The sequence below is a fragment of the Monomorium pharaonis genome, chromosome 4 (genome assembly GCF_013373865.1).
Source record: "Monomorium pharaonis isolate MP-MQ-018 chromosome 4, ASM1337386v2, whole genome shotgun sequence".
Classification (NCBI taxonomy): Eukaryota; Metazoa; Arthropoda; class Insecta; order Hymenoptera; family Formicidae; genus Monomorium; species Monomorium pharaonis.
The window spans coordinates 13,252,840-13,268,960 of NC_050470.1; the positions used below are offsets into that span (position 1 = coordinate 13,252,840).

Sequence of the window (16,121 nt, forward strand, 5' to 3'; positions counted from 1 at the left end):
TGCGCATTTGGTCTGTGTGCATTTGGTCCGTGCGCATTTAGTCTGTGCGCATTTGCTCTGTGTCCGTTTCACTCAGCCTGCTGTGTCTGTTTATTACTGTGCGCATCTGGGACGCTCCCAATCATTTACCATCAAAATCATATCAAAACTCGATGTCCACGAAACAGGCGATTTTTGCGGTCACTCTTTACATCTCAAGTAAGCTTTTATCAATTTGCAATTTTTTCACAAATGTTGATTTTAATTTATTAACACATTGTAATCTTTCCAAAAGTATCTTGGCGTTCTTTAAGAGTCTCAAGAAAGATGGTCAATTTTCGATTATAAAAATTCAGATTGACGATTAATGCGTTAACTGCAAACTTACTAGTTACTGTACACTAAAGATAGCCAAAAAAATAACAAATCATAATTTAAGACTCAGGTATTAAAGATGTATCGGACATATCTTAGACAAAAGTGCATCAAATTTGAAATACTTAAATACCTACGCCTAACGCATAGTAAATCTAGATGTAAGAAACTTGAACGATAGTTGGAGTCTTATTTTTACTTTTACAAAGGTATTTTTTACGTATTTGCGATTTTTTTCACTTATGAGTTTAAATTTTTGACAGTAAAAATGCACAATTATCTCATTCACATTCTCGCACAAGTTATATTTTATTTCTTTAAAACGGTGTGGTGAAGACAATTGAAACTTGGCAGATATTTTCTTCTATTTATATACTAAATGTACAAAAAAATTTAAAACACTGTACTATTTCTTCTATATTTTTTTAGCTGTTTTATCCGTCAAGATCGTCTTTTTCCATGAGATAGAAAAGGATACCATGTAAAATCAATGAAAAATAAAATAATTATAACTCAGCAACCGTTTAGTGGATGCGTTTTCAATTTTTTGCAGTACATTAGGGAAACTAAAAAAACAATTTCACAAATTTTTAGCAACTTTGTACCATTTTGAACTTCAGTCCGATACATCCTTAAGTAACGATAATGGTAGTGTATGTTACTTTTAAAAATTATTAAATAGTAATGGTAATTAATTATTTTTTTGTTATCGGTATTAAAAATAATCCCTTTTGTGTCACTTTTTTGTGCGCAAAGTCGCCGATTTCAATACTTTAACATTATTATACAATTTTTATTCTTTAATAGTTAGCGTAACTCTCGCAGAATTACCGATGCTTCGTCGCTTTCGGGAACCTGTAGCTTTGCCTAACTTGTCAATTCGTGAGAAACCAAGACACTCAAAGGACCATACTTCGACACACAGGTAACAAAAAATACGGTGTGCAACACATACGGATCAGTTTTTTCCACTCGTGCGGATGAACGTTCTTGTGGTGAAAAAGCATCTTCCATAGTTGTTGCACAATGTACTATTTCGATTCATTTTGAATAACAGTAACAAATTTCAGTATTTTGAAAATGTAACTGTTTTAACGGTGATGATTAATATGATGATAATATAGCGCTGAAGTCAATACGATTTCACTGATTCTGATTTAGAGAGACTAGAATGTATTTTAAATAAGTTTCATGTTTACGATAAACTTGTTATAGAGATTTGCAGGTATATTAAATTCATTGAAATATGTAATTTTTACTTAATTTAAATAATTTACAGTATGTATATTTCTGTGTATATTCTATTCGAGTATAGGTAAAGGCAAAACTCTGAATTTTCAGAAACATTTTGTCAAGTTCAGTCGCAACTTCACGTTTTGGAAAGTTTAAATCTTACCTCGCGTGTATCCTCTGGATAATTTAATGCGATCAGGAAACATTGCAGTAGGCGGCCATATTTTAGGATTGAATGAGTACATCGAATATCTGTTGGTGGTTTTAGCGGCTCTGCTCTGCCTCTTCGTGTACCTCCACATAGCGCGCAGCTCGTCGCACGATGGCTCGCTTAAGTCCAATCGTTTATCGCCGATGTCACTGTTACTTCCCGTCTGTGGATCGATGTATCGCAAACCCGCGACAAACGACCCGCTCGTATACATCAGGACAAAAGCGATGCACACGATCGCGGAACGCATTTTCTGAAATCAGAAAGATAAAAATTGATTAATAGTATTGTCGCGATATCGATAGTAAAAATAGTAAACACAAATTAACAGAGATATAATATTAATATTATAATGTCATATTCAACAATGTAACTGTTACATACAATACATGTTATATTACATTTTTATTATTAAAGACCAAATTATGTGACATTAATGTTATATTACTTAAAGTTTATTGATAGTTATTATCCCTAGATTATAAAAGAAGAGAGTGAATACTTAAGTACACTCTTTAAAGAAAATGATCTGGAGAATAAAAGTGTATAATCTTTTTATGTAAATAAAATGCAGAAAAAGTATCTCCAATACCGACATATTATTTTATTTTTTGGATATTTCTTAAACAAAAAACAAAAATAAAAATTTAGAAACAAATATAAAGGGCATAGCAGAATAAGCATGTGTGTGCTCTCCCGCACGGATTTGATTGAGATTTTTACAAAAAGTTGGCATTGATGTGAGATTAAATTTTTTCAAGTATTATATCTTAAAAATAATTTTTATAAGAGTTATGGAGAAAAGAAGAAAAATCGAAAAAAATTTTTTTCTCGAAAACAGCTAAATCGATTTTGATAAAAAAAAACCTTACGGGTTTTAACCCCAGAATATTATAAAAAATATTACAAAATTTTTTTTAAATACGAGTCGAAAAAGTCAAAATTTTTTTGAATTTTTTTCTAAGGAATGCAGATGGGATACTATCATCATTTTTTTGTAGAAAAAATCTATGACTTCCCTAGTATAACATATTTAAATTTCAAAACGATCGGAAGGGTACTATATATGCATATAAACTTAAATAAATATATACATACATTTCATTATTTATATACATATATACATAATGTATAGTATACATTGTATACGTATATATTATTAAATATATATATCGGATGGTTGGCTATAAACGTACAAACCTTATAAAAAAAGCATCGAGATAAGTAACGCGAACGGGAAACAATTTGAATCGACTACATAAACTTTGAAAAAAATTGCTAAGATGTTATCTCAATCACCCTGTATATACATTATCCAAACAAAATTACTTTCTTAAACCAGTAAAAAAGGCGCCAAGTGTATGGTTTTTCTTTAAGAAAAAAATCATAGATAGTACTTTTGATCAAATTCAAACTAAATGATATATACCTTTATGTTTGAAAAAATCACAATCCTTTATGTATCAAATAACTCCAAGACAATGCTTTTCATCAAATTTAACTAAAAAAATACGTATATGAATGGTGTGTGTGTGTGTGTGTGTGTGTGTGTGTGTGTGTGTGTGTGTGTGTGTGTGTGTGTGTGTGTGTGTGTGTGTGTGTGTGTGTGTACACTGGCGCAAAAAAACAGACAAAAATTTTGATCAATTTTTAGGCAATCTTTAAAGTGATGCAACATTGCGAAAAATCATCCAAATTACATGTACTTTTTTTTAAATTAAAGGGCAAAGACTCTACTTTGAGAATCCTTAGGCGAAAGTTTGATTTGTTGAGTGCGAACCTTTTGTGTCGCATAAAAACCAAACATGTTTTTTTTTAATTAAAAAAAGTAAAAGTTTGTTATTATTTTTCAAAAGTTTTTCGTAAAAATCTGGCTAATATTAATCCAGATTCTTAAAGTTCATTCTTTTCTAAGCAATTAAAAAAAAAATGTCGATACAAGGTTTTTGTTGATTGCACACGAGTTTAAAATTTGTACTGCATTTTAGGGTATTTTAATGAATAAATACAGTATTTTTTGGATATCATGAATTTTGAGTATATAATATTGCACATTGATTTTATTCGTGTTTAACTCAATCATACCGCCGTCATCAAAGTGACCCAATGTGCACCACGCGGAGAATGACGGAATATATATATATATATATATATATATATATATATATTGTGGCGATCGCGTTGCCACATGCCCACAAACCGGCAGGTCGTTGCCCGAAAATAAGCGCGCGAACAGCGACGAGCAAAATTGACAAAGCCGCAAAAACGAAAAACAACGATAGTTAAAATCGGGCAACGAACCACAATAACAGATCAAGGACGGAATCCCAGGAAGGGATAAGTGCGGAGAGAACGGAAAAACAGGGGGTCACGAGGAGTCGTCTACGAGATACTGAACTATTAAGACCTACACGTCGCGTCTGGTGTACTAGCGAATTCGAATAAAACTTCTTATACTCGTAAATTATCCATCTCGTAATTTCGTCTGATCACTCTCCCACACGTACACTCCAACCCTTTCACGCTAATATATATATATATATATACAAGGAGTAAACCGCTGAGGGCATTGCGATGTACAAATTCGAGGCATTGCTAGGCATTAGTGGGCAATGATTGGGCACTGAGGGACATTACTGACAATGAGTATTAATGGGCATTGCCTGGACATTAATGGGCATTGCTTGAGCAGTAGTGCGCATTGCTTGGGGACTATTTGGATATTTTTGGACGTTACTGAGTATTATTATGATGTTATTAAATCACTTTTTTTTTAAATAACAATTGTTTTATATCAAACTATATATTTACAACACATAATAAAATGTAAATGTTAACTAAATTATACAAGTAACGTTCTCATGTTACCAATGGGACATTTCAGTCGGTAAGCGCTACTTCAGCGCCGCTATTGTTCTCTTAATCTTTTTTGTCGTGTTTTCTAAACTTGGTCGATTAAATGCTTCTTCATCCAAATTTGGATAATTAAATTGTAGCATCTGAGCGGCTTTTTTTAAGTAATTACAATAGTGGTGTCGGAATTGGCTGACAGATCTTGCGTGTCGACATCAGCCAATGTATGAAAAGCTTTTTCGAATCCATGACTCCATTTATTCTACTATTATTAATTTTAATATTGACAATTTAATTTATCGTATTGATAAGATTAGGCAAATATGTTCTATAATGAACTATCAGGAATATTTAAATTTTCTATAAGATTTTAAAAAGTTAGAAATTCTAAATGTTCTTACATATAAAGATATACAAAATTTACATATTACAAAAATTGTCGAGAAGGCTCTACAAAAGGAAGCGATGCACTTGCACACGGTTCAAATGGACACGGTACATTTGCACACTGTGCATTTAAACACAAAAGAAATTTTATTAAAAATTTACACCAGTTACATGCACACGTAAAATTTGGCCACCAGATATTTGCACATGAAAAAATGTTCACCGTTCACTTGGACATGTAAAAGTTGCACACTATTTATTTGCACACCGCTCACTTGCGCAGTATTCACTTGCACATCGTTCACTTGCCCACCACTCATTTGCACACCAAGAAATTCGCACTGATCATTTGCACACGAAAAGATGCGCAGTGATCATTTGCACACGGAAAGATGCACACTGATCATTTGCACACGGAAAGATGCGCACTAATCATTTCCACACTGAAAGATGTGCACCAATCATTTGCACACCGTTTATTTGCACACCGTTCAATTGCACACCATTCAATCAAACGCATATTAAATATTCATATATTATGGCTGCGTTTGCAATGTGTACATGGGTTAGCGACTTGGACGGGGTGGGTACGGGAGGGAGGAACAAAGGCCCCCCTTGCACCTCCCCGTGCGCGCGCGCGCGCGCGCGCGCGCGCGCGCGTGTGCGTGTGTGTGTGTGTGTGTGTGTGTGTGTGTGTGTGTGTGTGTGTATAAAGCATTTATTGCACCACATGGGTTTGCGACTTAAATGAACGGTGTGCAACTGAGCGGTGTGCAAATAAACGGTGTCCAAAAGCACCGTGTCCAAATAAATGGTGTGCAAATGATCGGTGTGCATCTTTCCGTGTACAAATAATCAGTGCGCATTTTTCCGTGTACAAATGATCAGTGCGCATCTTTCCGTGTGCAAATGATCGGTGTGCATTTTTCCATGTGCAAATGATCGGTGCGCATTTCTTGGTGTGCAAATGAGTGGTAAGTAAGTGAACGAAGTGCAAGTGAATGGTGCGCAAGTGAGCGGTGTACAAATGAATGGTGTGCAACTTTTACATGTCCAAGTAAATGGTGGGCATTTTTTCGTGTGCAAATATCTGGTGGCCAAATTTTACGTGTGCATGTAACTGGTGTACATTTTTAATAAAATTTCTTTTGTGTTCAAATGCACCGTGTCCAAATGCACCGTGGCCATTTAAACCGTGCGCAAGATATTGTGTCCAAAAGCACTGTGTTCATTTGAACCCTGTCTAAGTGAGTGCCACCCCTACAAAATGCTATTGAAAATACTGAAAAATTAGGTATAAAAGTTTTAAGTGATGGAAAATTTATTGATATTTCTTTGCAAACTTTAAATAATAATAGTAAACTCGATGATGTAAAATGTAAAATTAATCACATTCAGAATCATTACACCATAAACGGTAGGAACATAAATGTCGACAACTATATTGATATTTGTCCTTCTAATTCAATTTTATTTAATAATTCTGGTGATTTCCAATTTGAGACCAGAAGTAAAACATTTTTTAAAACAAGTATCACAGGAATCAATAACGGAAAACCAAGCAGAAAACTCGCCCTTTATAGAAATTAAAATAAATGACAAAGTAATGATTAAAAAATCTTATTGTTGGTTTCTTGATGAGTGTAAAGATAAAGTAAGTCCAGATAGATTACGAAAATTTATTACAGTTAATAAAAAAACGAAAATCATACAAAACAACCTAAAAGAAACAAAATATCTTCAAATTTCTAGTTCTTTTAAAGAAAATAAAAAATAAAATATGTATATAATAATGCTTGTAATACGACCATACCTGAAATATTATTTAAAAAATATGTTGTTTTTTATGATGACACCTACTATATGAGTCGTGTTGTTGAGCAGTTTAACAACCAAGTAAAAATAAAATTTTTTTAATTTAAACTTAACTCTTTTATTTGACCACGCGCTGAAGATGTCACGTTTTTGTAGAAACAAAGTATATTTTCTACGTTTCAATTGAACTACTTGGAACTGGATCTTTTGCATTAAAAAAATTCTGATTTAGAGGCCATACATAAAAAATACAAGGTAACAAAACAAGGTGAAGTTTTAAAATAAGTTTAATATATATTTCTTTATTTGTTTCTTTCAATGTATTTGTCTTTCCTCTTTATTCGTGTTGTGCAAATTCTAAACATATTTGATTTTATTTATATTGAAAAGGTTATTTTTTTAGTTATACGTGCTTTTAGTTATAATGCATATGTTACGCGTTCTGATAAACTTAATATATATATTAAAATGATATGCTGTACATTTAAAATAAATAATAAATCTTTTACTTTAAAAATGCATAAATATTTTTTATATTACGTTTAATATAATTAATATAATTCTATCTTATTATCTCAACAGAAAAATGGGTTAGACATTACTCGGGCATTGCGAGACATTAGTGGGCATTGCTTGGGAATTCATGGAGATTGCTAGACATTAATGGACATTGTTTGGATATTGAGAACAATAAAACTTATAAACAATATTATTTTATCAACAACTGCGCATTTTTCTATAATTTATTGCGCCGTTTTTCTTTCTTTCTTCTTCTCTTCATGTGTTCATAAATTTTATTGTATTTTTATTTTTCAATATTTCTATTTTTTAATATTGCACTTTTATTTTTTAACGTTTTTTTTATTTTTGCGTTTTTCTTCACTTGTATTATTTGTACACTAAAAAAATATTTTTTTAATTTAATAAATATATTTTGCTAAATTTGATTTTTTAAATTTAATTAAAAATATATTTTATTTACAAAAATATATTATTAAATTAAAAAAATAATTATTTACATATAAAGAAAAAATTATTTTTTTAATTAAATTATTTACATTTTGATATTAAATAATTGTTTATTTAACTTCCGCTTCCGAGAACTTAGAGTATAACAATTGTGTGAGTAATGAGCGATTATTTGAGTGATAAAGCCGGGTGGGAGGTCAAGATTAATTCCGGAAGGGAGTTGAGAGCAGGTACATAGCGTAAAGGAAGGGAGGAAGGAGTTAAGTCAGGAAACACAGTAACTAGCAGTAATCAAGCAAATTTTGGAAGAATAAGGAGGTATACAGAAGCAAGGAATATGAGAGATCTAGATAGAAGAGCGCGTAGAAGAGATGGGTAGAAAAGGCGACGAGAGCGACGGGAGCAGACTAGTGAGGAGACAAAAGGATTGGCGAGTGTGTTCATAAGAAAGTGGAATAGGTATAAGTAAATAATTTAGGACAGTGTAGAAGGAGTATGGAGGAAATGAAGGATAGCAACGAGAAAGGGATAGGAATGGGGGAACAAATTGGAGAAAGGGAGAAGGAGAGAGGGGATGGGAAAAAGGAGAAGTTAGAAAGAGAGGAAGATCGTCAAATCTGGAAAAGCTAGGGATAGAACAAAAGGCATGAACGCTATAGAATAGATGCTCGGGAGAGGATCACGAAAAGAAAGGACTCAAAATGAAAAGAAGAGGAATATAGGAGAGGAGGAGGAAATTTTCAAGAGGAGTAGAATGACAAAGAGATTGCCGGAAAAGATAGAAGATATGGAAGAGGGACTAGAGAAAGTGTTGAAGTACATAAGAGTCAGTTTAAAAAAAGATCTGACAAAAGAGTTAGAAAAGATAGGGAGGAAAATGAATAAGAAGAGAGAGAAAAGAAATGAAGAGAGGAATAAAGGGGATGGGAAGGAGAATAAAATATTTAGAGGAAAAATTGAAGAAAAGGAACGAGGGGGCTTTTGAGAGGGAGGACGAAAAGGCTAGTGCAAATGTGTCAAGAAAGATAAGAGAATTAGAGTTGAGATTAATATGTAGATAAAAGAGAGAGAGAGAGAGAGGTAAGAAGGAAAAACGTGATAGTGAAAGGATTGATGGTAGGAGAGAGAAAGGTAGAGAAGGCGGTAGATGTTTTATGGGGGGAAATAGGTATAAAAAAAAGTAAAAGAAGCAAAAAGGGTAGGAGGAATAAATAGAGAAAGGAGAGGTATGGCGTTAGTGAAGTTAGAAGATTTAAAGAGTAAGAGGAAAGATGGAGGCAAAGAAAAAGTGAAAAGGAGAAAGGAAAGGAAAGATGATGACTTAACGAAAGAAGAGAGAAGAACAAAGATGAAAGATTAAAAGAGAAGCATAAAGAACAAAGAGGAAAGAGAGTAAATGTAAGATATACGAAAATATAGATAGATGGGAAAATGAAAGTATGGGACGAAATGGGGGAGATATGGTTAGGGAATAAGGAAAACGAGTAAAGGTTAGATCAAGCAGTGGAAATAAAGGAAAAAAAAGAAAGAAGGAGGGAAAGAAAAAAAAGGATGTATAAAATAACTTTTTGAAATGTACCAGGGTTGGGAAATAAGGCTAAGAAATTTTGAGAAAACTTAAAAGATTGGGATGTAATAGTATTGGATGGCACTCACTTGGATACGGTTCAAATGGGCATGGTGCATTTGGACACGGTGCTTTTGGACACAATATCTTGCGCACGGTTCAAATGACCACGGTGCATTTGCACACTGTGCATGTGGACACAAATTTTATTAAAAATGTACCCCAGTTATATGTACACTTAAAATTTGACCACCGATCATTTGCACACGGAAAGATGCGCACTGATCATTTGCACACGGAAAGATGCACACTGATCGTTTGCACACGGAAAAATGCGCACTGATCATTTGCACACAGAAAGATGCACACCGATCAATTGCACACCGTTTATTTGCACACCGCTCAGTTGCACACCGTTCAATTGCACACCACTTAAGTCGCAAACCCATGTGGTGCAGTGAATGCTTTACACACACACACACACACATACACGGAGGGGGTGCAAGGGGGCCTTTGGCCCCCCTCCCGCATCCACCCCGTCCAAGTCGCTATGTACACATTGCAAACGCAGCCACAATGTATGAATATTTAATATGTGTTTGATTGAACGGTGTGCAATTGAACGGTGTGCAATTGAACGGTGTGCAAATAAACGGTGTGCAAATGATTAGTGCGCATCTTTTCATGTGCAAATAATCAGTGTGCATCTTTCCGTGTACAAATAATCAGTGCGCATCTTTCCGTGTGCAAATGATCAGTGCGCATCTTTCCGTGTGCAAATGATCAGTGCGCATTTTTCTGTGTGCAAATGATCAGTGCGCATTTTTCCGTGTGCAAATGATCGGTGCGCATCTTTCCGTGTGCAAATGATCAGTGCGCATCTTTCCGTGTGCAAATGATCGGTGCGTATTTCTTGGTGTGCAAATGAGTGGTGGGCAAGTAAGCGGTGTCCAAGTGAATGGTGGGCATTTTTTCGTGTGCAAATATCGGTGGTCAAATTTTACGTGTGCATATAACTGGTGTACATTTTTAATAAAATTTATTTTGTGTCCAAATGCACAGTGTCCAAGTGCACCGTGTCCATTTGAACCGTGTGCAAGTGCACCGCTCCCATAGTATTGAGTGAGATATGGGTGGATAAGAAAGGATGGAAAAGGTAAAGAATAGGTTTCCAAAGGATACTTGTGGGAGGCACAGTAAGCAAGTTAGGAAAAAACGAGGGGAAAAGCGAGAGGGGTGATGATAGAAGTGAAAATGGGAATAAAGGTGGAGAAGGGCGAGGGCGGGAGGGAGATAGAAGTCTAGGAGGTGAATGGTGGAAAGTGATAGGAGTTAAAATGAATAGAGATTTAGAAGTTAAACTACAAATTTTGAAAGAGTGGATAAAAGGAAGAGAAAAGGCGGTGAGGATAGTGATAGAGGGAATTTGAATGCGAGGATAGGTAGAAAGGGGGGAAGATACGTGAAGGGGGAGGGGAGAAGGGAATCAAGTGATGTAATAATGAATGGCAAAGAAAGAAAACTATACAGGTTTTTAAAAGAGATGGGATATGCGATTCTAAATGGGGACACAAAAGGAGATGAAAAAGGAGAATGGACACATGTAGAATAAAGAGGAGGATCGGTAATTGACTACGTGTTCGGGAACGAGGAAATGAGAGAAAAGGTGGACAGAATGATAATAAATAATAGAGTAGACTCCGATCATCAATTAGTGTCAGTTTGAATAAGAGAAAAAAGGGCGAGGGGAGCAAGGGGAGGTGAGATACAAAGAGAAGGCAAACGAGAGGTCACTTGTAGAAGAAAGGAAAAAGGAGGTTTACAGAAAAATTTGAGGTTGAAGAAATAATGAAAATGGAGGTAAAGAAAGATTGGGCAAGATTGAAAGTAAAGATAGAAGAGGCTTTGGGAAACATGAAAAAGAGGGTAGTTAAGGGAGAAAGGTTAGTGGGACGAAGAATGTAAAGAGAGCAAGGAGAGAGTAAGGAAGGAGTTGAAAAAAATAGAAAAGAGAAGGCGGAGGGGGAAAAGTTATAAGAAAAAAAAGAGAAGGTATAAGAAATTATGCAATGAGAAAGAGAAGAGGAAAAGGGAGGAGTAGGGAAAAGAGTTGGAGAGGGCAAGGACAGAAGAACAGGTGTGAATAAAGAAAGGGAAAGAGGAAGAGATTTAATTAATTGATAGATATAAAGGAATAAGACAGTTGTTTTAGGAGATTGTTGGAAGGGACGGAGAGGAGAAAAAGAGCAGCGAATGGGGAAGAAGAGTTAGACAGAAAAGAGATAAAGTTGACAGTGAGAAGACTGGATGAGAAAGCTTCGGGAGAGGACGAAAAAACAAACGAAGTGTGGAAGTACGGAAACGAAGAGATGGAAAGTAGTTTATGAAAGATTTGTAATAGAGTATAAGGAGGAGAAGAGTGGCGTGAGGGGTGGAGGGAAGGGGTGGTGGTTCCGATGGTGAAGAAGGGGGATAGCGCAGTGGTAAAAGATTATAGAGGAGTGACATTGACGCAGACAGTATATAAGGTGTACACGGTAGTACTAGCGGAAAGGTTGAGAGGAGAGATTGAAGGAAACGTTATTTTACTACTGAGTCAAGTAGAGTTTAGAAAAAGTGGAAGTACAATAAACAATATATATGTTATGAATTATTTGATCAATAGGCAAATAAAAAAGGGGGGAGGGGGAATTGGTACTTTTGTTTATAGACATAAAAGCAGCCTTTGACTCGGACAGAGAGACCTTGGTATTAGCTACGAGAGAGGGGGGGCGTAAGAGAGGATTTAGTAAGGAGATGCAAAAAGTTGTTGAGAGAAACAAGAAGGTGAAGATAGGGGAGAGAGAAGGAAGAAAGATTTAGACGGAGAGGTGGCTACGGCAAAAATGTCCGCTAAGTCCGTGCCTGTTTACCTTGCTGTTGGCGGATCTAGATGAGGAATTGGAAAGCGACGGTGAGGCGAAATAAAGTTGGAAGAGAAAAAAATGTATTCATTGGCATACGTGGATGATATAGTGTTGTTAGCGAAAGACGAAAAAGGAATGAGAGTCTCCCTCTTATCTAAGCGAACTCTTCATTCCTCTTGATCCTTCATTAAGAAGATCTAATCGCACATTGACATCATCACATATTTTTCACATTCCTAGTCATAGAACTACTTCTTATCGTAATTCCTTCCATTTATCTGCGATTTATTTCTGGCATTCTCTTCCGGACAACATTGTTTCCGCTCCCTCACTGGCATCTTTCAAGACTCTCCTTCGATCATTTCTATTGGTATCGGAGTCAGCATGATCTCTGCTGTACCATTGAGGTACGCCTGTTTGCTGTGATTTTTATTCTTTTTTTTATTTTTTTTATTTTTACATTTATTTGTACTTTATTTACTTTTTTTTTTCCATATTTCACGCTTACTCTGATCTTGGTCTTGCTTACGACTCGTCCTTCTTTGCGTGATACTGTTTCAGTCTTAGTTTTAAATTTAGTTTTTAGTTAGGTTAGATTAGATTAAGTTAATACTTCTGTATTCTTTGTAGCGTTTCATTATTCTGCGTTTTACCTACTTTTTGTTCTTGATGTTTATCTTTACTCCTTGTAACTTATACTTTGCCCTTTTCCAATCAGCAAAAAAATGTTTTTTTAACATTTTTTTTTCATTGCAAAAAACATTTAAAAACCGTTTAAAAAATGTTTAAAAAATATTTTTAAAAACGTTTAATCAACGGGATAGATCCTTTTTTATTCATTAAAAAAAATGTTTTTTTAATGTTAAAACAATATTATTTTAACATTTAAAAAACATTTAAAAAATGTTTAAAAAATATCTTTCAAAACGTTTAATCAATGAGATAGATCCTTTTTTATTCATTAAAAAAAACGGTTTTTTATGTTAAAATAATATTACTTTAACATTTAAAAAACATTTTTTAAATGTTAAAGTAATATTATTTTAACATAAAAAAAACGTTATTAAAAATAAAAAAAAGTGTTTTAGTCTTAAAAAATTCAAAATTTTTATATTCCGAACTTCCAAAACCGCTTGAGTGTAAAATCTGAAAAAAATATTAATCAGACTTAACTAGTTTTTGTATTGTATTTGCTAAATACTCATTTGTTTGTATAAACAATTTTTTTTAATTTCAATTTATGAATACAAAAGCAACAACCGGTAGTGTCTCACGTTGCGAGTGTTGCGACCATCAGCGTGCAATACATGTGCGAGAATATCGACCGAAATATCGATCGACACATGAATCGATATGCGCCAATGCGCGCGACACACACTGCGCCTGTGCTAATTAATAAGTTTTGTCAAATCTGTATTGCGTATATATCGATATTAGCATATGTAATACATATATAATATAAATATATATAATAAACAAATGTAAAAAAATGTGTTTTACATAAACGTTTTAACATTGTTTTATCAAATATTTATTTTTTGTAATTATTAATTTAATACATTTATTTAATATTTAATATTTATTTTACAATAAAAATTTAATTTTTTACATAAACATTTCAATATTTTGTAAATAACATTTTTCCCCATTTTACAATATTTAATAGATACATTTATAAACATACATATTATATTTAATATTTTAAAATATTGTTTTAAAAATGTTATTTACATTAATTAAAAATTATAATTTTAAAAAACATTTTTTAATATTTGTTTCATATTTGTTTTACATTAAATTCACATTGGTTTTACATTAAATTTTTTTACATTTATTAATAATTTATAAATTTATATAATAAAATTAAAACAATTGTCCAAAATTATGTATTTAATATTTATCACATAAATCAAAATTAACTTCAGTACATATATCGATTATATTCATAGGAAATATCATATGTATAGCGTTGTAATGTAATAAATATTAACTTAATTAACATAAACAAGTGTTTTTTATATTTACGTTTTTAATTAGTTGTAAGTGTAAAATAAATATAAATTACATCTAAAATAAACATCAAATAAACGTAAAAAAATATTTGCTACATGTATGTTGTAAATGACTAATAAATATGAAATAAATGTAAAATAAATATAAAATAAACACGTTAAAAACGTTTATTTAACAAATGGATTTTAAATGTAAAATAGATGTTTTTTTAACGTGTAATAAATGTTTTTTTGGCAATGAAAATGTACAAATGTAAAATCAATGAAAAAAAAAACGTTTAAAAGATATTTAATAAACGTTGTCTGCTGATTGGGTTAGCCTATGCTTGGGCATAATAAATTTCTCTCTCTCTCTCTCTCTCTCTCTCTCTCTCTCTCTCTCTCTCTCTCTCTCTCTCTCTCTCGAGTTAATTTGTTATGCGGCGTTATTAGGGCAATAAAATTTAATATTTAAGTTGATTTTTTTGTAAGCGGAGCTGGAGTCCGCCTGTACCACGCAAGGCAGTTGGCAAATAAAGAAATTATTATTATTAATTGTTTATTTAAACGTGAGAAATTATTCATTGATTTGACAAATTGAAAAAACATAATTCCTTAAACTAACAAGAGAATCTCGCAAACACGAAAATTCTGATTTTAATGAAACTTAGCATAAATGTAGAGGGAGTAAATACAAGAATTTAGAAATTTTTAGTTGGTGCTTATAAACGGTTTAAAGGGTTGAAACCATCCTTCAAAAATTGAGGGTTTTTGCCTTTTCTCGATATATCTCGTAAACTAAACAAAATATCAAAAAATGTCTTATACAAAAGTTTTACAGCATAAATATTTCTATTTAACTATGCGGTTTATTAAAAAAAAATTTTTTTTTAATTTAGCTCTTTTACATATGTTGAATATTTAATGCATCAAAATTTCAATTTTATTGAAATTCGGCACAAATGTAGAGGGGGACAATACATGAATTTCCAAAATTTTAGTTGGTGCTCAAAAATGGTTTAAAAGGTTAAAACCACCCTTTAAAGGTTGAAACGTTTTTACCTTCTTTTTGATATATCTCGTAAACTTAATAAAAAACATCAAAAAATGTTTTATGCAAAAGTGGTACATTATAAATACCTTTATTTAACTACGCTGTTCATTTTTCAAAAACAAAAAGTTTAATTAAAAACACTTTTTATTAAAAATCATATCATATATGAAATAGAAATCACGAATTAATAAAAATTTTGTATCTTTATTAATGATGTTACACGTTATTTTCACATCAGTATCAAGTAACGTCTAACGTGTGCTTGATTATTCTATTAAATTGTTTAAATTTTTAATCAAAGCATATTGTCACACATAAATGTTGCAAATATTCTTAATTTATTAATTATTTTATTTCAAATTACACATATTTCCCTAACACCTATAAATAGAAAAAAAATACAATTATATGAAGATACAGAATATTATAATCAATATTGTAGCATTTGTTGTACACCGATACTGCTTTGGAATTTCAAAATTATTGTGAAGTGGATTTAACTAACATAGAATTTGTAACAGATAAAGAGGAAGAATTTGTAAAAGATGGTAATGATAATTATGAACCTGATAATGAGAATAATTGTGAACCAGAAAACGAAATTTTAAATAGTAACTATAAGAAAAGAAAAATCGTGGAATATTAGAAAGGTTGAAGAAATGGCCGATACATAGTATAAGACAGTATAATTACTTTATAAATGCTAGATACATAAAAGTCAATTTTTCTAAAAATTTTTTTAATTAAAAAAACTTTTTTGATTAAAAAATTTTTTTTCAAA

The 16,121-nt window shown here is 32.5% G+C and overlaps 1 protein-coding gene across 3 annotated transcripts in view; it reads right to left on the reverse strand.

Moving 5' to 3' along the window:
* LOC105839536 overlaps nt 1-16,121 on the reverse strand; it is a 206,014-nt gene that overhangs the window by 101,744 nt on the left and 88,149 nt on the right. For all 3 annotated transcript variants that reach the window (XM_036286416.1, XM_036286417.1, XM_036286415.1), the window contains exon 2: nt 1,751-2,051. In XM_036286416.1, coding sequence (XP_036142309.1) covers nt 1,751-2,048 — 298 coding nt within the window. In that variant the 5' untranslated portion in view covers nt 2,049-2,051. The remainder of the gene's footprint in view (nt 1-1,750; nt 2,052-16,121) is intronic.